The sequence below is a fragment of the Tachyglossus aculeatus genome, chromosome 23, assembly GCF_015852505.1.
Source record: "Tachyglossus aculeatus isolate mTacAcu1 chromosome 23, mTacAcu1.pri, whole genome shotgun sequence".
NCBI classification, from domain to species: Eukaryota; Metazoa; Chordata; class Mammalia; order Monotremata; family Tachyglossidae; genus Tachyglossus; species Tachyglossus aculeatus.
In genome coordinates, this window is record NC_052088.1 from 4,044,457 (window position 1) to 4,065,961 (window position 21,505).

At 46.2% G+C, this 21,505-nt stretch overlaps 1 protein-coding gene across 2 annotated transcripts; it reads right to left on the minus strand.

Annotated features, from left to right (window-relative positions):
• Positions 1 to 5,347: 5,347 nt before the first annotated feature.
• Positions 5,348 to 16,255, minus strand: CHURC1 (churchill domain containing 1). 2 transcript variants are annotated; one of them, XM_038765451.1, is made up of 4 exons: positions 16,191 to 16,255; positions 8,196 to 8,331; positions 7,397 to 7,467; positions 5,348 to 5,585 (listed from the first exon to the last, which is right to left on the minus strand). In XM_038765451.1, the coding sequence occupies exons 1-4, from the start codon at positions 16,227 to 16,229 to the stop codon at positions 5,493 to 5,495; spliced, it is 339 nt and encodes a 112-aa protein (XP_038621379.1). In that variant the 5' UTR covers positions 16,230 to 16,255; the 3' UTR covers positions 5,348 to 5,492. The 2 variants fall into 2 exon arrangements, with proteins under 2 accessions (XP_038621379.1, XP_038621380.1); XM_038765452.1 differs by lacking the exon at positions 7,397 to 7,467.
• Positions 16,256 to 21,505: the final 5,250 nt, after the last annotated feature.

Here is a 21,505-nt window from a genome sequence, read left to right on the forward strand (position 1 = left end):
AGATTTCCTTTGGCAGAGCAACTCCCAGACCCCGTGCTAGCCCTACCCTTCCCGAGATCAAACAATAATCTAGAGAAAGCAGTTCACGCTTGATCCTTTCATAAAAGTGCAGAATCAGGGGTGGAGCTGACGCAGAGGTGAGCAAGGAAGCGGTTCCGTGTACACTACTGCAGCTGGCACAAGTCCAGAGGCAGTACAAAAGCACCGTTGAGAGCTTTGTCAGGACGGAGCCCTATCTAGATTCCTGAGCAAGTCGGATCCTGCTAAGTCTCCACCCAAGATCACAGCCTGTTGTTGCTTAGATGACAAAACCGCCAAGGACAAGAAACCTGTGCATCCATCTAGAAACCTTACCCGAGCAGCACTTGGGGGCCAGGACCCTTCTCCCACTGACTCCATGACTTCTTCTAATTATCCTACCACACGAACAGGGACATGCCACCTCGCTTAGGTGAAGGACGACTTGAATGTTTTTCCCACTCCAACTGTATTTACCACACTATCCACATCTTACATTTAAGTTGCAAGGAACGCAAGAGCCCGGGTAAAATTTGTGTCGCTCTTTACCTGTAAGAAGGATGCGAAGTAAGGCAGCTTCGTTTCCTGGACAGAGAAACTGAGATCCACAAGAGTGATTTGCCTGAGGTCACTTAGGTAAGCCAAAGAAAACCCAAGATTTCTAACACCCAAAAGTCTCCCCCGTATAGAGCTTATGACCAGTAGCAGAAGAACAGGACCCATATTCCACCTCTCAGTGAAATTCCTGAACCGCAGCCACAATTAGGTCTTAATCGAAGTGAACTGTGTCTTACAGCTGCTAGAAACAGCAGAAGCAGGAACACAGGCAGAGAATAAGATCCCTGGGGGACTCTGAAACTTGTCCATGAGATCTAGAATTTCAAAACTGTCACTAGCAACCTAGACTTTCTTCCAGACTCACCCAGGGGGAAATTCCCTTTGAGCGACCACTCTTTGCCCAACCTGTCACTATGGAGTAGGATCTTCTAGGACAGTTCACTCCTTCTGACCGAGGAGCTGACCATGGACTTCCCAAAACTGAGAGACTTGAGGGCCTGACCACTCCCACTGCCTGAGTCCAAGGGGATGCTGACCAGGTGTTCTAACTGGCTTCCCCCACCAAAAAGTATGAGCCAGCACCTAAATTTTCTCAGGGCTCTGAAGAAACAAAGGCCGGATGATCTCAGGGGCATTAAGTTCAGTCTCTTCAACAGGGCCACGAGGAGCCATACCTTCCATCTCCCTAGATGAGTAGTGGAATTAGAGGCCAGTGTTTCTCAAACTGGAGGGCTCAGGGGGAGTTTTGAGGAGGCGGGGGTTTTTTAACGGTATTTATTGAGCTATTATACCCTATGTCAAGCACATTTATCAGGTTGGACACAGTCTGTGATCACAGTCTAAATTGGAGATGAGGTGACTGAGGCACAGAGAAGTTAACTGATTTGCCCAAGGTTACACAGCAAGCAGTTGTCAGAGCAGGGATTAGAACCCAAGTCCTCTGACACCCAGGCCCTGTGCTCATTCCACTAGGTTATGCTGCCTCTCTAAATTCTAAGTTCTCCAAGCGTTTCAGGGGCAACTGCAGGTTATATGATGTGTAAACTGGCTTTTTCCACCTGGACCCTCCATCAGCCTTGCCCATCTTCCAGGTTTTACAAGATATGTGTTTTAAAAATATTTATGACTGACTGTATGGGCGAGGTGGGGGATGTGGGCTGAAAGTCTGAGAGTCACTGCCTGAATCTTCCCTTCCAGCCAATCCACAAACAGCATTATAGTTCTCATTCATTCAATCATATTTATTGAGCGCTTACTGTGGGCAGAGTGCTGTACTAAGTGCTTGGGAGAGTCCATATAACAGGCACTTAATTCTGTTTAGTCAGGGGCTGAACGGACCTACTCTGATGAGATCATGAATCCCTATTCTCTCTGAAATTCCCCGACACAGAGCTCTCTCAGTTTAGCATCAAACAGGGAAAAATAGAGGTCACTTTTCTGCACAGCTTCTCTAACCTCGGAAAGGTCGGTTTGTGAAGTTATGAAGGCCAGAGGCCAGGGTGCCACCCAATCTGTCCAAACTCTGTAAAAGGTTGAAACAAAACTAGTGGCTGCAGGCTCAGGTTTAGTACCACCGGGAGTAGATGGAGGAAGGAGGAACAGAGCTCAAAAACCATTGTTGGAAAACACTTCAACACACGTTGTCAGCAAAGGAATCCAGGCTGCGGGGGAGGATTAGACAACCAAGTCCGAAAAGCCCTGAGCGGGTCTGTAGGAGGGGCTGCTAAACCGATTTAAAGCCTCGCTGCTGAACCTTTCTATAAAATCAATGACAAAGTGTTCTCACTCACAGTAACCAAGAGGAACAATCTTTCCCCACCCCCTTACCATACTCATGACTACAGTGTGGAGGATAGTGGAGTTCAGACAAAAGACTCCATATTAGAGAAGAATAAGGCAGGTTGGGAGAGCATCCTTCCCAATGCGGAAGGGAGGATAGAGTCGGGAGACACTGTTTAGATTAGGGCACAATAGGGAATCTCCTACCCAATCTAGAAGAACCCAAGAGCTCAAAGAGCTGGCAACAACTGGGCTAGAAACTTTGGAAAGCCAGGGAATTTGTAAGCCTTGAAATCTTAGGGACATTAGATAGGTAGATGTAATACTGCTACTAATAACAACAACTGTGGGGGTTTTTATGGTATTTGTTAAGCACTTACCATGTGCCAGGCATTGCACTAAGCGTTGGGGTAGATACAAGCTAATTAGGCTGGACACAGCTCATGACTCACATGGAGCTCGCAGTCTTAGCCCCCATTTTCCAGATTCATTCATTCATTCAATCGTACTTATTGAGCGCTTACTGTGTGCAGAGCACTGTACTAAGCGCTTGGGAAGTACAAGTTGGCAACATATAGAGAAGGTCCCTTCCCAACAACGGGCTCACAGTCTAGAAGGGGGAGACAGACAATGAAACAAAACATGTGGATAAGTGTCAAGTCGTCAGAACAAATAGGATTAAAGCTAAATGCACATCATTAAGAAAATAAATAGAATAGTAAATATGTACAAGTTAGAGTAATAAATCTGTACAAACATATATACAGGTGCTGTGGGGAGGGGAAGGAGGTGGGGCGAGGGGGATGGGGAAGAGGAGAGGAAAAGGGGGCTCAGTCTGGGAAGTCCTGGGGTAGAGCCAACTAAGTGACTTGCCCAAGGTCACACGGCAAGCAGGAGGCAGACTCATGTCCTCTGACTTCCAGTCTGGTGCCCTTTACATTAAGCCATACTGCTTCCAACTTCAGATAACTGAAGGCTTAGATAACCTTCTGCAGAAACACACTGTATGGTCTCACAGGGCAGAGGCAGAGATCTGAGTCAGTGGTAAGAAAGCCATTTATTTCTTCTCAGTCACTCACCTCCCGAGAGAATCACCCAAAGGAATAGACGGATCCGAATCACTTAATACAACCCCAACCCGTGAACACGGCACTGTCACCATAGATACTTCTAGAAGGGTTTGCAACGAAACTGATGTGTAGGACTCGGAGATGAAAGCAACTCTCACTTCTGTCCACCCTATCCACCAACTCTGTTTGGCTTGAACTGAGGCCATCACTACTTCTTCTCATCAGGGTAACTAAAAGCTACAAGTCGCCTAGAAGTAAGAGAGCCCCCCGGCATTTTGCTCGAGGACCCCTCACCCTCTGGGACATTTGGCTTCTCCCCATTCTCACTTCCATCCTCACCCTGGTAGCTATCTGTTTCCATATCCATGGAAAAAGAAACCCACTCAAAAATCAGAAACATGGTCCCCAGATGACAAACCACTTCCTTCCTCTCCCCCTCGTCTCCCTCTCCATCCCCCCATCTTACCTCCTTCCCTTCCCCACAGCACCTGTATATATGTATATATATTTGTACATATTTATTACTCTATTTATTTATTTATTTATTTATTTTACTTGTACATATCTATCCTATTCATTTTATTTTGTTAGTATGTTTGGTTTTGTTCTCCGTCTCCCCCTTTTAGACTGTGAGCCCACTGTTGGGTAGGGACTGTCTCTATATGTTGCCAATTTGTACTTCCCAAGCGCTTAGTACAGTGCTCTGCACATAGTAAGTGCTCAATAAATATGATTGATTGATTGATTGATTGATTGAAGAACTTTTCTCGGGGTCTGATCAGGTTCACACCACCTAATCCCTAGAAAAGTGGCTCTAAGGGGCAAATTTTTCCCTGGTGAAAGGGAATTCGGAGTGCAGGTTAGACAAAGAACCTTCTGTTTATCATCTCTCTGAAGCTCTAACCTCATTCCCCAGAAACAGAATCATTATTCTCTGCTGCTTCCAAGAGGTCCTGCAGGCAATTTACATTTAATATGCCAGTGCAATGTAGGGCATTTTCCATGAAGCTTACAGGTGCATTAATTATTTAGGGCTTCTCAAGAGCACAAGAATTACAGCTGCAGCAGCCATTGCCAGAGAAGCCTTTAGAAAGGGCCTGGTGCAGTGGGCATGAAGAAAAGAAGATTATTCCTCTAGGTGGGCAGGTTTTGTTTTACTTAGAGTGGGAGCTACCTTTAGCTTGGTAGAATAGTGAAGATTTGAAATTAGGGTACTTTTCCATAAAAATCATCAACTCCATTGAAATGCCAGGAATGCTGCAGGAGTTTCATCTTTCTTTAGCTTAACCTTTATATTTAGGATTATCAGTCAAGTTAATATACAAAACAAGGCAGGGATGGATAAAACTACTTTACCTCAAATAACAAATGTGTCAGCAGACCTCCCTGAGGGCACTGGAGTCCAGAAGCATGCATAATGGTTTTTCAATAACAAACCGTTCCTGGAGATGGAACGTCGGAAAGGTACCAGAAGTATCCACTACTCTGAACACATTTTTCCATTCTATAAAACTCCGCAATATCTCTCGCTGTGTGTCAAATCCAAATTCCTTACCCTCTGATTTGAGGCCCTTAATATATTTTCTAATCCCCTGTCTTAGTCTTTTGCCTTTCTAGAAACTTTATTCAATGGCTTCCTTCTTCGGACCAGAAATTAAGCTCTTGCATGCCAAGGAATCTGAGGGTTAAGAGGCCGCCCCTTGGCTGAGAAATTAACCAAAATTTTAAAAAGGTGGGTGGGGGGAGATGCCGACATTGGGTTTGAGTATTGAAAAATTAAATTGGGGGCATCCTACAAAGGAATCCCTCAATATGCCCTCTGGATAGACGCTTTGCTAGGGCATTTTAATCTTATTCCCTTTCGCACGCAGAGCTGTCAGCAAGGAGTAAAATTACGAAAAGAATAAGTCTCAAAATCCAAATGTATGGAGCAGAAGTTTTACTTTCAAAGCTGAGCCAATTCAAAAATGTGCCAAAAAATGTAAAGTAGGTTGGAAAAAAACTCAGATGTGCTGTCTTGGAAGCCAGCATAATGTCGAGGCGACGAAGAGCATTACCGCAGGATCCTTAGAACAATGGAGCCATCTGTCGAGGGTCATCGGGGAGGACGCTGATAGAATCTTCCCCTTTGCCACATAACAGACACAGCATGGTATACTCCTGGAACAAGGCAAGGTGCAGAGTTAGACGTGGGAAAAAAAAAATTCATCTGAATCCTGCTCGGTTTTGCCCAGGTTACAATTGCAAATGGACCCAGCCACGGACACAACACCTTTAGAGCACAATTGTCTCATATATTATAAGCACCATCTTAGGTTTGCATTCAGAGACGCTCCTAAGCAAGGCATGGCCAAATTATGACTGGAGAGTGGGGAGAGGAGGAGATTTTAAGGGTGGGACTACCTGGTAGCTTCAGTAACTTCACCCCTGAAACTGTAGTTCTACCCCGACAATCTGCTCCCAATGTGAGCTTCTGCCCATAATAATAATAACTGTGGTATTTGTTAAGCGCTTACTATGTGCCAAGCACTGGGGTTGATACAAGGTAATCAGGTCAGACATAGTCCCGTCCCACAAAGGGCTCTCACTCCTTATTCCCACTTTACAGATGAGGTAACGGAGGCACAGAGAAGTGACTTGCCCATGGTCACCCAGCAGATATGTGGCAGAGTCGGGATTAGAACCCACCCCCTCTGATTTCTAGGCCCGCGCCCTTTCCACTAGGACATGCTGCTGTCCACTGGGATTTCTTTTAAATCGGACCCCCTGCCTCTCATTCGGGGCTTGAAGCAATTGCTCCGATTCGCCCTAACTTTGGGATCTAGGGCAAGGTAATTCACCCTATCTGCACAGCATTTAACAACCCAGGGCCTGTCACAAAAATGGGGTCTGCACAGACTCAGGAGCCACTGGTCATCAAGATGTGATGACCTTTCTAGACTGTGAGCCCGCTGCTGGGTAGGGACCGTCTCTATATGTTGCCAACTTGTACTTCCCAAGCACTTAGTACACAGTAAGTGCTCTATAAATACGACTGACTGAATGAATGAATGAATGAATGTGCCAACCATCTCAGAAGAGGGAGGAAAGCCTCCTAAGCCTAGCAAATTAAGGGAGATTCAGATGAGCTAATGTCCCATGGGCTCAGTTGTTGGAAGTGAGTTCAGAGTTATTTATTGAGCACTGACTTGATATGGTGTGAGGTACGAGACACTGTGGAAGTACTAGGCAGAATAAACAAGTGCCACACATTCCCTGCCCACAAGGAGCTTATGCTTTAACATGAGAGACATGCAGTTTTGTCCAGCAGCTAGGCAGAACTGTGGATTTTTTAAAGTTTCCTACCAAACAATAACAACAATAATAACAACTGTGGTATTTGCTAGGTGCTTACCATGTACCAGGTTTTGTGCTAAATACAATCCGATGAGACACTGCTCCTGTCCTACTTGGGGCTAACAGTCTAAGGGGAGGGAAGACAGATATCTAATCCCCAATTTACAGATGAGGAAACTGAGGTGACTTGCCCAAAGGCTCACAGCAGACAAGTGGTGAAGCTGGGTTTAGAACCCAAGGGCTCCCAACTTTCAGCTCTGGGCTCTTTCCCCTAAGGCAATATGTTTCAATGCAATAACCTGGATGGGCTAGGAAATCATTTTTATCAAGACTTGAGTTCCTGGTAATTCATCATCATCGTATCTACTGAGCGCTTACTGTGTGCAGAGCACTGTACTAAGCGCTTGGGAAGTACACTGTCTTTTTACCTACTGATAATGGATTTACCCAGGCGGTTGGTTCATAAAGACCATTATCAATTCCAAAGTTTCCACAGCCAGGAGAATATATATGATGCTATTGCTCATACATTTTAATCCACCCGGTTTTTAAGAGATTATGTGTCTTTCTCCAGAAGTCTACTAAACTATCTAGGTGTTGGGTATACATACTTAGCATAAACAAGGCATTTTTACCTGATATTCATCCATGACGCTGAATGTATACTCATGTCTGGCTACCATATGATGACAGTTCTTACACACATCTGTAAAGAGAACGGGAAGACTTTTTTTTAATGGCATTTATTAAGCGCTTACTATATGCAAAGCACTGTTCTTTCACAATTATCAGCAAAATAACCAAAATTCCATCTGCTTATAAAATCACATTCGATTCTCTGCAGGCTATTGCTTTTAAAGAGCTTTTTGTAATCCTCCTTACATTACCCTGCCTTTATGAAACCCAGCAGAAAACACACTTACATACTCTACCTTGTTCAGAATTGGCAACATATCCTCCCCACTGCTTGGTCCAGGGCCCGAGAACAGTGCTCAGCGCATAGTAAGCGCTTAACAAATACCATAATTATTATTATTATTCCCCAGAGCCTTGAGGCTCCAACAGGCTCAGATGATCTGTATGTGCTTCTTAAATTCAGCATGGCTAAGTACACACCCAGAAATCACTTTGGCCTGATTCCTGAGCTAATGACTACATCACAGTTAATAAGAGATGATATCACAGTAGCAAAAGCTTTTGAAAAATTACAATTTTTCTTCAGTGGTTTGCACCTAATTCTAAGGAGCTGCACAGCACTTACCTAGTCTTTAAATTTTCTCCTGAATAATTTAGTTGTCAAAGGCTTGACAAAAAGCTTAAAAAAAATCAAAGAATTTAACTGGACAGTCTGTGAATCCTGCATATCAGGTCAGTCTCTATTAGGCTAAGACCGGGAAACAAATGCTCACTAAATCCAAAAATAAGCCTTCTTACGATCATAAGTGACTATTTCTTCTCCATCCTCTTCTTTTGTGGCTTTGTTTGTGACCAGCACAAAGTCACGTTTACTGCACATTGCACAACCTATGTAGTTCAGCAAGAAGGACCCATTTTCCAGACAGGTGTTACCCTAGGACGGCAGAGACAAAAGAGTTTTATCATACAGTTTTCTAATATTCCAAATTGCATTTCTGAATGAAAACTACAACACTTTTCATTCCTAAATCCCTAGTACAAAAACTGAGCTCCAAAGATCAAATCAGGACCCACGATGTGCTGAGATGAAGGCTCTTATTATTATTACTATTGTTATTATTATTATTTTGGTATTTGCTAAGCGGTATATGTCAAGCACTGCTCTAAACACTGGGGTAGACACGAGTTAATCAGGCCGGACACAGTCCCTGTCCCAAGGTCAGAGTAAGCACTGAATGGCACAGAAATGTTAAGTGACTTAGTGAAGATTACAAAGCTGGGAAGTGGCAGAGAGATTTGAACCCAGGTCCTCTAAGTCCCAGGCCCAGGGTCTTTCCACTAGGCCATGCTGCTTCCCTACCAGGCTGTGCTGATTAACTTTCTAAAAAGTTTAGATTAACTTTCTAAAAAGTAAGTATCGTGGCTCAGTGGAAAGAGCCCGGGCTTTGGAGTCAGAGGTCATGGGTTCAAATCCCGGCTCCGCCAACTGTCAGCTGGGTGAGTCTGGGCAAGTCACTTCACTTCTCTGTGCCTCAGTTCCCTCATCTGGAAAATGGGGATTGAAACTGTGAGCCCCCCGTGGGACAACCTGATCACCTTGTCACCTCCCCAGCGCTTAGAACAGTGCTTTGCACATAGTAAGCGCTTAACAAATCCCATCGTTATTAAAAAGCAACTGGGTTTTTCAGAGAGCAAAGATTACCAACATGGACGACTCTGCCAGGGGTTATCAGGCATGGCATGAGAGAGCAGTTCCCAACTTCATCAAGTTGCAGAAGCAGCGTGGCTCAGTGGAAAGAGCCCGGGCTTCGGAGTCAGACGTCATGGGTTCAAATCCCGGCTCTGCCAATTGTCAGCTGTGTGACTTTGGGCAAGTCACTTAACCTCTCTGTGTCTCAGTTCCCTCATCTGTAAAATGGGGATTAAGACTGTGAGCCCCACATGGACAACCTGATCACCTTGTATCCCCCCAGCACTTAGAACAGTGCTTTGCACATAGTAAGTGCTTAACAAATACCATCATTATTATTATTATTATTATTATTATCTAGGCTCCTTAGAAATTGCTACCAAAAATAAAGCTAAATGACAAACTTTAAAAGGGATTCTAGAAATGGAAAGGCTAGTATCCAGAAATATTAATGGCTAAAATTCCCTTAGAGTGATGGGGTGAAAGAGGCTCCGATTGTGGACTCCTTGTGGGCAGGAAACATGTCTATCAGCTCTTCTAATAATAATAACGATGATGGCATTTATTAAGCAGTTACTATGTGCAAAGCACTGTTCTAAGCGCTGGGGGGGATACAAGGTGATCAGGTTGTCCCGCATGGGGCTCACAATCTTAATCCCCATTTTACAGATGAGGTAACAGGCTCAGAGAACTTAACACTGTTCTAAGCACTGGGGGGGATACAAGGTGATCAGGTCCCCTTCTAGACTGTGAGCCCACTGCTGGGTAGGGACTGTCTCTATATGTTGCCAACTTGTACTTCCCAAGTGCTTAGTACAGTGCTCTGCACACAGAAAGCGCTCAATAAATACAATTGATTGATTGATCAGGTTGTCCCACCTGATCAATCACTTAATCACTTAAGAGAACTTAAGTGACTTGCCCAAAGCCACACAGATGACCTATGGCAGAGCCGGGATTCGAACCCATGACCTCTGACTCCCAAGCCCGGGCTCTTTCCACTGAACTATGCTGCTTCTCTGGTTGTACTACCATGGTAGCGGTTTGGATGGAGAGGAAACGGTGGATCCTGGCTATGTTGTGAAGGTGAGACCGGCAGGCTTTAATGACGGATCGGATATGTGGGTTGAATGAGAGAGTGGAGTTGAGGATGACATTGAAGTTATGGGCTTGTGAGATGGGAAGGATGGTTGTGCCGTCTATAGTGATGGAAAAAATTGGGAGAGGTCAGGGTTTGGGAGGAAAGATGAGGAGCTCTGTCTTGGATATGTTGAGTTTGAGGTGCTGGGAGGACAAAATGGGGATTACGATTATGAGCCCCCAGAGGGACAACCTTATCACCTTGTATCTCCCCAGCGCTTAGAACAGTGCTTTGCACATAGTAAGTGCTTAACAAATACCATCACTATTATTATTATCCAAGTAGAGAGGTCCTGAAGGCAGGAGGAGATGCAAGCTGGGAAGGAGGGAGGACGGGGGAGGAGATACAGATTTGGGTGTCACGGGCATTGAGATGACAGTGGAAGCCGTGGGAGCGAATGAGTTTAAGAGAGTGAGTGTAAATGGAGAATAGAAGGGGATCAAGAACTAAACCCTGAGGGACCCTACAGTTAGGGAAAATAACTATGGTTATTTATTATACTTCACTCTGCTGCCCAGATTATCTCTGTACAGAAACACTCTGGGCACGTCACTCCCCTCCTCAAAAATCACCAGTGGTTGCCTATCAACCTTTGAATCAAGAAAAAACTCACTCTCGGCTTCAAGGCTGTCCATCCCCTCGCCCCCTCACCTTCCTTCTGTCCTTCTCCAGCCCAGCCCGCACCCTCCGCTCACCTCCTAGATGTGCCTCATTCTCACCTGTTCCACCATCAACCTGTCCCCACATCCTCCCTCTGGCCTGGAATACCCTCCCTCCATACACCTGCCAAACAAGCTCTCTTCCTCCCTTCAAAGCCCTACTGAGAGCTCACCTCCTCCAGGAGGCCTTCCCAGATTGAGGGGGGCCCCCCTTTTCCTCTCCTCCTCCCCATTGCCCCCTTCCCTCCCTCTGTCCTACCCCCTTCCCCATAGCACTTGTATATATTAGTACATATTTATTACTCTATTTTATTAATGATGTGCATATAGCTATAATTCTATTGGTTCTGATGATTTTGACACTTGCCTACATGTTTTGCTTTGTTGTCTGTCTCCCCCTTCTAGTCTGTGAGCCCACTGTTGCGTACAGACCGTCTCTATATGTTGCCGATTTGTACTTCCCAAGCGCTTAGTACAGTGCTCTGCACTCAGGAGGCACTCAATAAATACAACTGAATTAACTAAAGTGACAGAACCGGGGTGAAAACCCACGCCCTCTGACCCCCAGGGCCGTGCTTCCAAGAACCAAGCCAGGGGTAGGGCCTCCCCAGCAGTCGCCATCGGGGCCCCAACCCTGGGGAGGCAAAACATATTTTTCCAGATAACAATGATAATTATGATGGTATTTAAGCGCTTACTATGTGCAAAGCCCTGTTCTAAATGCTGGGGGGTATACAAGGTGATCAGGTTGTCCCATGTGGGGCTCACAGTCTTAGTCTTAAGAGAAGCAGTGTGGCTCAGTGGAAAGAGCCCGGGCTTTGGAGTCAGAGGTCATGGGTTCACATAATAATAATAATCATAATGGCATTTATTAAGTGCTTACTATGTGCAAAGCACTGGGGAGGTTACAAGGTGATCAGGTTGTCCCACAGGGGGCTCACAGTCTTCATCCCCATTTTACAGATGAGGGAACTGAGGCACAGAGAAGTGACTTGCCCAAGGTCGGACAAATTTTCATTAAGAGCTTAACAAATACCATAACAATAATTAACAATTATTATCAACAAATTATTATTAAATGCTAAACACCATAATTATTAGCATTTATTATTAATATTATCAAATTATTAAGTGCTTAACAAATACCATAATAATTACTATTTAGAGAAGCAGCATGGCTCAGTGGAAAGAGCCGGGGCTTGGGAGTCAGAGGTCATGGGTTCTAATCCCCACTCCGCCACTTGTCAGCTGTGTGACTTTGGGCAAGTCACGTCACTTCTCTGGGCCTCAGTTCCCGCCATCTGTAAAATGGGAATTAAGATTGTGAGCCCCATGTGGGACAACCTGATCACCTTAATAATAATGATGGCATTTATTAAGCATTTACTATGTGCAAAGCACTGTTCTAAGCGCTAGGGAGGTTACAAGGTGATCAGGTTGTCCCTCGGGGGGCTCACAGTCTTAATCCCCATTTGACAGATGAGGTAAGTGAGGCACAGAGAAGTTAAGTGACTTGCCCCGAGTCACACAGCTGACAATTGGCGGAGCCGGAATTTGAACCCATGACCTCTGACTCCAAAGCCCGGGCTCTTTCCACTGAGCCACGCACCTTTTAGAACAGTGCTTTGCACATAGTAAGTGCTTAATAAATGCCATCATCATTATTGTTATGATTAATCCCCATTTTCATTCATTCATTCAATCGTATTTATTGAGCGCTTACTGTGTGCAGAGCACTGTACTAAGCGCTTGGGAAGTACAAGTTGGCAACATATAGAGACGGTCCCTACCCACCAGCGGGCTCACAGTCTAGAAGGGGGAGACAGACAACAAAACATATTAACAAAATAAAATAAATAGAATAAATATGTACAAATAAAATAGAGTAATAAATATGTACAAACATACATACAGGTAATAATGATGGCATTTGTTAGGCGCTTACTTTGTGCCAAGCACTGTTCTAAGCACTGGGGAGGACACAAGGTGATCAGGTTGTCCCATGTGGGGCTCACCGTCTTAATCCCCATTTCCAGATGAGGGAACTGAGGCCCAGAGAAGTGAAGTGACTTGACCAAAGTCGCCTAGCTGACAAATGGCGGAGCCGGGATTAGAACCCTCTGCACACAGTAAGCGCTCAATAAATGATGATGATGATGGCATTTGTTAAGCACTTACTATGTGCAAAGCACTGTTCTAAGCGCTGGGGAGGATACAAGGTGATTAAGTTGTCCCACGTGGGGCTCACAGTCAATCCCCATTTTACAGATGAGGGAACTGAGGCTCAGAGAAGTTAAGTGACTTGCCCAAGGGCACACAGCAGACATGTGGCGGAGCCGGGATTTGAACCCATGATCTCTGACTCCAAAGCCCGGGCTCTTTCCACTGAGCCACACATCTTTTAGAACAGTGCTTTGCACATAGTAAGCGCTTAATACATGCCATCATCATTATTGTTATTACTAATCCCCATTTTACAGATGGGTAACTGAGGCCCAGAGAAGTTAAGTGACTTGCCCAGAGCCACACAGCTGACAATTGGTGGAGCCGGGATTTGAATCCATGACCTCTGACTCCAAAGCCCGTGCTCTTTCCACTGAACCACGCTGCTTCTTAATACGATTCAATAAATACGATTGAATGAATGGTGAGCCCTACTGAGAGCTCACCTCCTCCAGGAGGCCTTCCCAGACTGAGCCCCCTCCTTCCTCTCCCCCTCCTCCTCTCCGCCCTACCTCCTTCCCCTCCCCACAGCACCTGTATATGTTTGTACATATTTATTACTCTATTTATTTTACTCGTACATATTTACTATTCTATTTATTTTATTTTGTTAATATGCTTTGTTTTGTTGTCTGTCTCCCCCTTCTAGACTGTGAGCCGGCTGTTGGGTAGGGACCGTCTCTATACGTGGCCAACTTGGGCAAGTCACTTCACTTCTCTGTGCCTCAGAGAAGGCATCTTCTCAGATGAGGGCATCTGTAAAATGGGGATTAAGATTGTGAGCCCCACATGGGACAACCTCATCTCCTTGTATCCCCCTCAGCGCTTAGAACAGTGCTTTGCACATAGTAAGCGTTTAACAAATACCAACATAAAAAACTTGTACTTCCTAAGCGCTTAGTACAGTGCTCTGCACACTGTAAGTGCTCAATAAATACGACTGAATGTTCTAAGTGCTGGGGAGGTTACAAGGTGATGAGGTTGTCCCATGGTGGGCTCAGGGGCTTTATCCCCCGGAATCATCCCCCGGGCCTGGAATGCCCTCCCTCTGCCCCTCCTCCAAGCTAGCTCTCTTCCTCCCTTCAAGGCCCTGCTGAGAGCTCCCCTCCTCCAGGAGGCCTTCCCAGACTGAGCCCCTTCCTTCCTCTCCCCCTCGTCCCCCTCTCCATCCCCCCATCTTACCTCCTTCCCTTCCCCACAGCACCTGTATATATGTATATATGGTTGTACATATTTATTACTCTATTTATTTACTTATTTATTCATTTTACTTGTACATTTCTATCCTATTTATCTTATTTTGTTGGTATGTTTGGTTCTGTTCTCTGTCTCCCCCTTTTAGACTGTGAGCCCACTGTTGGGTAGGGACTGTCTCTATGTGTTGCCAATTTGTACTTCCCAAGCGCTTAGTACAGTGCTCTTCACATAGTAAGCGCTCAATAAATACGATTGATTGATTGATCCCCATTTTACAGGTGAGGGAACTGAGGCCTACAGAATAAAAATAACAATAATAGCATTTATTAAGCGCTTACTATGTGCAAAGCACTCTTCTACGTGCTGGGGAGGTTACAAGGTGATCAGGTTGTCCCACAGGGGACTCACAGTCTTCATCCCCATTTTACAGATGAGGGAACTGAGGCCCAGAGAATAATAATAATGATGGCATTTACTGAGTGCTTACTCTGTGCAAAGCACTGTTCTAAGCGCTGGGGAGGTTCCAAGGTGATGAGGTTGTCCCACGGGGGGCTCACAGTCTTCATCCCCATTTTACAGATGAGGGAACTGAGGCCCACAGAATAATAGTAAAGATGGCCAGCGTGGTTCAGTGGAAAGAGCCCGGGCTTTGGAGTCAGAGGTCATGGGTTCAAATCCCAGCTCCGCCAATTGCCAGCTGTGTGACTTTGGGCAAATCACTTAACTTCTCTGTGCCTCAGTTCCCTCATCTGTAAAATGGGGATGAAGACTGTGAGCCCCCTGTGGGACAACCTGATCACCTTGGAACCTCCCCAGCGTTTAGAAAGCGCTTACTCTGTGCAAAGCACTGTTCTAAGCGCTAGGGAGGTTCCAAGGTGATGAGGTTGTCCCACGGGGGGGCTCAGTCTTCATCCCCATTTTACAGATGAGGGAACTGAGGCCCAGAGAATAATAATAATGATGGCATTTACTGAGCGCTTACTATGTGCAAAGCACTGTTCTAAGCGCTGGGGAGGTTCCAAGGTGATCAGGTTGTCCCACGGAGGGCTCACCCATTTTACAGATGAGGGACCTGAGGCGCAGAGAAGAATAGTAATGAAAGCATTTACTGAGTGCTTACTATGTGCCAAGCACTGTTCTAAGCGCTGGGGAGGTTCCAAGGTGATGAGGTTGTCCCACAGGGGGCTCACAGTCTTCGTCCCCATTTTACAGATGAGGGAACTGAGGCCCAGAGAATAATAGTAATGAAGGTATTTACTCAGTGCTTACTCTGTGCAAAGCACTGTTCTAAGCACTGGGGAGGTTCCAAGGTGATGAAGTTGTCCCACAAGGGGCTCACAGTCTTCATCCCCATTTTACAGATGAGGGAACTGAGGCCCAGAGAATAATATAATGATGACATTTACTGAGAGCTTACTCTGTGCAAAGCCCTGTTCGAAGCACTGGGGAGGTTCCAAGGTGATCATCACCACCATCAATCGTATTTATTGAGCGCTTACTATGTGCAGAGCACTGTACTAAGCGCTTGGGAAGTACGAATTGGCAACATACAGAGACAGTCCCTACCCAACAGCGGGCTCACAGTCTAAAAGGTCTAAAAGGTGATGAGGTTGTCCCACAGGGGGCTCACAGTCTTCATCCCCATTTCACAGATGAGGAAACTGAGGCCCAGAGAATAATAGCAATGATGGCATTTACTGAGGGTTTACTCTGTGCAAAGCCCTGTTGTAAGCGCTGGGGAGGTTCCAGGGTGATCAGGGTGTCCCCCGGGGGGCTCCCAGTCTCCATCCCCATTGACATTTTACATTGATGGATAAATGAGTGAACCTGAGGCCCGGGCCTGCAGCCCCCGCCCTGCGCTAAGATGGCGGCGGTCCCCTCACCCGATCCGGGTACTCCTTCTCCACACAGGCCCCGCACATGGCCTCCTCCGCCGCGCTCGGGACCGCCAAATCTCGCGAGGGAAAGGAGGCCGGCCCGCGCATGCGCCGTGGACGCGAGGCACCGCCCCTAGCAACCGTCGCTAGGGCCGGGCGGGGCCGGCGGAGGCGCTGAGGGGGCGCCTGCTCTAGCTAAGGGCTTCCCTGCCCGAACGTTAATAATAAAAATAGTTAATAATAATAATAATGCTGATGGCATTTATTAAGCGCTTTCTATGTACAAAGCACTGGGGGGATACAAGGTCCCACGGCGGGGCTCACAGTCTTCATCCCCATCATCATCATCAATCGTATTTATTGAGCGCTTACTGTGTGCAGAGCACTGTCCTAAGCGCTTGGGAAGTACAGGTTGGCAGCATATAGAGACAGTCCCTACCCAACAGTGGGCTCACAGTCTAAAAGGGAGAGACAGAGAACAAAACGTTTTACAGATGAGGGAACTGAGGCGCAGAGAATAATAATAATAATAACAATAATAATAATAATGTCATTTATTAAGCGCTTACTATCAATCAATCAATCAATCAATCGTATTTATTGGGAGCTTACTGTGTGCAGAGCACTGTACTAAGCGCTTGGGAAGTAAAGGTTGGCAGCATATAGAGACAGTCCCTACCCAACAGTGGGCTCACAGTCTAAAAGGGGGAGACAGAGAACAAAACCAAACATACTGACAAAATAAAATAAATAGAATAGATTTGTACAAGTAAAATAAATAAATAAATAGAATAATAAATATGTACAAACATATATACATATATACAGGTGCTGTGGGGAAGGGAAGGAGGTAAGATGGGGGGGATGGAGAGGTGGATGAGGGGGAGAGGAAGGAAGGGGCTCAGTCTGGGAAGGCCTCCTGGAGGAGGTGAGCTCTCAGCAGGGCCTTGAAGGGAGGAAGAGAGCGAGCTTGGCGGATGGGCAGAGGGAGGGCATTCCAGGCCCAGGGGATGACGTGGGTCGGGGGTCGATGGCGGGACAGGCGAGAACGAGGCCTAACGGTGAGGAGATTAGTGGCAGAGGAGTGGAGGGTGTGGCCTGGGCTGGAGAAGGACAGAAGGGAGGTGAGGTAGGAGGGGGCGAGTTGATGGACAGCCTTGAAGCCCAGGGTGAGGAGTTTCTGCCTGATGCGCAGATTGATTGGTAGCCACTGGAGATTTTTGAGGAGGGGAGTAACGTGCCCAGAGCGTTTCTGGACAAAGACAATCCGGGCAGCGGCGTGAAGTATGGATTGAAGTGGGGAGAGACACGAGGATGGGAGATCAGAGAGGAGGCTGATGCAGTAGTCCAGACGGGATAGGATGAGAGCTTGAATGAGCAGGGTAGCGGTTTGGATGGAGAGGAAAGGGCGGATCTTGGCAATGTTGCGGAACTGAGACCGGCAGGTTTTGGTGATGGCTTGGATGTGAGGGGTGAACGAAAGAGCGGAGTTGAGGATGACACCAAGGTTGCGGGTTTGTGAGACGGGAAGGATGGTAGTGCTGTCAACAGAGATGGGAAAGTCAGGGAGAGGGCAGGGTTTGGGAGGGAAGACAAGGAGTTCAGTCTTGGACATGTTGAGTTTTAGGTGGCGGGCAGACATCCAGATGGAGATGTCCCAAAGGCAGGAGGAGATGCGAGCCTGGAGAGAGGGGGAGAGAGCAGGGGCAGAGATGTAGATCTGGGTGTCATCAGCGTAGAGATGATAGTTGAAACCGTGGGAGCGAATGAGGTCACCAAGGGAGTGAGTGTAGATCGAGAACAGAAGGGGACCAAGCACTGTTCTAAGCGCTGGGGGAATATAAGGTGATGAGGTTGTCCACGGGGGGCTCACAGTCTTCATCCCCATTTTACAGATGAGGGAACTGATGCCCAGAGAATAATAATAATAATAACAATAATAATAATGACATTTATTAAGCGCTTACTATGTGCAAAGCACTGTTCTAAGCGCTGGGGAGGTTACAAGGTGATCATGTTGTCCCACAGAGGGCTCACAGTCTTAATCCCCATTTTACAGATGAGGGAACTGAGGCCCAGAGAAGTGAAATGACTTGCCCAAGGTCACGCAGCAGACAAGTGGCGGAGGTGGGATTAGAACCCATGACCTCCTGACTCCTAGGCCCATGCTCTCTACAGTACACCATGCTGCTCCCAAGCAGAGTGGCTCAGTGGAAAGAGCCTGGGCTTTGGAGTCAGAGGTCATGGGTTCAAATCCCGACTCTGCCAATTGTCAGCTGTGTGACTTTAGGCAAGTCACTTCATTTCTCTGTGCCTCAGTTACCTCATCTGTCAAATAGGGATTAAGACTGTGAGCCCCCCGTGGGACAACGTAATCACCTTGTAACCTCTCCAGTGCTTAAAACAGTGCTTTGCTCATAGTAAGCGCTTAATAAATGCCATTATTATTATTATTATTATTATTATTATTATTATTATTCCCTCTTCCCCTGTGCTGGCCCTCGCCATATCACTCCCATTCAACCCCTTCTTTACCCCTCCCCGCTGCCTCAGTCAAGCGTGGCCTGTGGAACCCAAGGCTCCAACCTTGACCTGTTCCTTACCCAATCACTGCTCCTCATTCATTCATTCATTCATTCATTCATTCATTCATTCAATCGTATTTATTGAGCACTTACTGTGTGCAGAGCACTGTACTAAGCGCTTGGGAAGTACAAGTTGGCAACATATAGAGACGGTCCCTACCCAACAGTGGGCTCACACTCCTCGCTGCCACCGAAACCTGGCTCTTCCCAGATGACGGTCCTCCCTACCACTCTCTCTAAAGGGAGCCTCATCTCCTCCCACCCCAACTCAGACTCACCGAGAAAGTGGGTGGAGTCGGCTTCCTACTCGCTCCCAGATGCCTCTTTCGTGCCATCCCACATCCCCATCCCTTTCTTTTGAAGCCCACGTCATCTGCCTTTACCACCTCCAATTATTCATTAATTCATTCAATCAATCATATTTATTGAGCGCTTACTGTGTGAAGAGCACTGTACTAAGTGCTTGGGAAGTACAAGTTAATGCCATTGAGTAATTGATGTCCAAAACCCTGTCCTCCCCCTGAATTTCCCATCACTGGACAACACCGCCATTCTCTCTGCCCTGCAAGCCCATAACCTTAGAACAGTGCTTGGCACATAGTAAATCAATCTATCAATTGTATTTATTGAGCGCTTACTGTGTGCAGAGCACTGAACTAAGCACTTGGGAAGTACAAGTTGGCAACATTTAGAGACAGTCCCTACCCAACAGTGGGCTCACAGTCTAAATGCTTAACAAGTACCATAATTACGATTACTGTCATCACCCTCTACTCGTCTCTCTCATGCCATCCATATATTCAATCTGTCACCAATTCCTGTCAGTTCTACCTTCACAATACCTTCACAATATTGCTAAAATCCACTTTTCCCTCTCCATCCAAATTACTACCACACTGGTACAAGCACTTATCCTATCCTACCTTGACTACTGCATCAGCCTACTTGCTGGCTCCATGCCTCCTGTCTCTCCCCACACCATCCATACTGCTGCCTGGATCATTTTTCTTAAAAATCATTCAGTCCATGGTTTCCCACTCCCCTAGAGCCCCTAATGGTTGCCCATCCAATCAATCAATCAATCAATCAATTGCATTTATTGAGCGCTTACTGTGTGTAGAGCACAGCACTAGGTGCTTGGGAAATACAAATTGGCAACATACAGAGATGGTCCCTACCCAACAAAAGGCTCGCAGTCTAGAAAGGGGAGACAGACACAAAACAAAACAAGTAGACATGCATATCTAACAAGAATTATATGTACTACATGGCTCAGTGGAAAGAGCATGGGCTTTGGAGTCAGGGGTCATGAGTTCAAATCCCGGCTCCGCCACTTGTCAGCTGTGTGACTTTGGGCAAGTTATTTAACTTCTCTATGCTTCAGTTACCTCATCTGTAAAATGGGGATTAAGACTGTGAGCCCCACGTGGGACAACCTGATCACCTTGTATCCTCCCCAGCGCTTAGAACTGTGCTCTGCACATAGTAAGCACCTAATAAATGCCATCATTATTATTATTACTACACAGATCCACCTCCTCATCAAATGGAAACTACTTACCATTGGCTTTCAAGCACTCCATCTGCTTGCCTCCTCCTATTTTACCTCTCTAATTTCGCACTACAACCTAGCACATTCATTTTGCTCCTCTAGTGCCAACCTACTCTTTAACCTCAGTCTCGTTGAACTGGCTGCCAATCCCTCACCTATATTCTCCCTCTGGCCTGAAACTTCCTCCCCCTTCATTACTGATAGACCATCACGGTGCCCGCCCTTCAAAGCCTTACTGAGGGCCCATCTCCTCCAAGAGGCCTTCCCTGACTAAGCCCTCCTTTCCTCTACTCCCACTCCCTTCTGCCTTGCCCTGACTTGCTCCCTTTATTCATCCCCTCTTTCAGCCCCACAGCACTTATGGACATATCTGTAATTATTTATTTATATTAAGGTCCGTCTCCCACTCTAGGCTGGAAGCTCGTCGTGGGCAGGGAATGAGTCTGTTTATGGTTATATTGTATTCTCTCAAGAGTTTAGTACAGTGCTCAATAATATACAATTGAGTGAATGAAAATATTAAAAATCACATTTCCTCCAAGAGGCTTTCGTCAACTAAGCCCTCATTTACTTTACTACCTTTTCTTTCTGCATCACAATGCTTGGCACATAGTAAGAGCTTAACAAAGTTGAGAAGCAGCGTGGCTCAGTGGAAAGAGCCCAGGCTCTGGAGTCAGAGGTCATGGGTTCAAATCCCTGCTCCGCCAACTGTCAGCTGTGTGACTTTGGGGAAGTCACTTCACTTCTCTGGGCCTCAGTTCCCTCAACTGTAAAATGAGGGTGAAGACTGTGAGCCCCCCATGGGACAACCTGATCACCTTGTTACCCCCCCCCCAGCACTTAGAACAGTGCTTTACACATAGTAAGCGCTTAATAAATGCCATCATTATTATTATTATTATTAACAAATACCATCATCACTCTTTATCTTGGATTTGCACCCTTTATTCACCCTTCTCTCAACCCCACAGCATTTATGTATATATCCATAATTTATTGATTTATATTAATGTCGGTCTCCCCCTCTAGACTGTAAACTCCTACCAACTTGCCTACTAACTCTGTTGAAAAGCACTTGGTACGGTGCTCTGCACACACTAAGTGTTCAAAAATATAATTGATTGAGAGCAGTGATCTGCTGAATGGAAAGGGGGAGGGAGTTTCAGGCAGAAGGGAGAGCTTCA

Excerpts from the sequence above, each read along its gene's own strand:
- CHURC1 (XM_038765451.1), bottom strand. The coding sequence starts at position 16,229 with ATGTGCGGGGCCTGTGTGGAGAAGGAGTACCCGGATCGG. Across the intron at positions 8,332-16,190 it reads AGAAGGAGTACCCGGATCGG|GGTAACACCTGTCTGGAAAA; the intron begins GTGAGGGGACCG and ends CTGCCGTCCTAG. Across the intron at positions 7,468-8,195 it reads AGAAATAGTCACTTATGATC|ATGTGTGTAAGAACTGTCAT; the intron begins GTAAGAAGGCTT and ends TTCTCTTTACAG.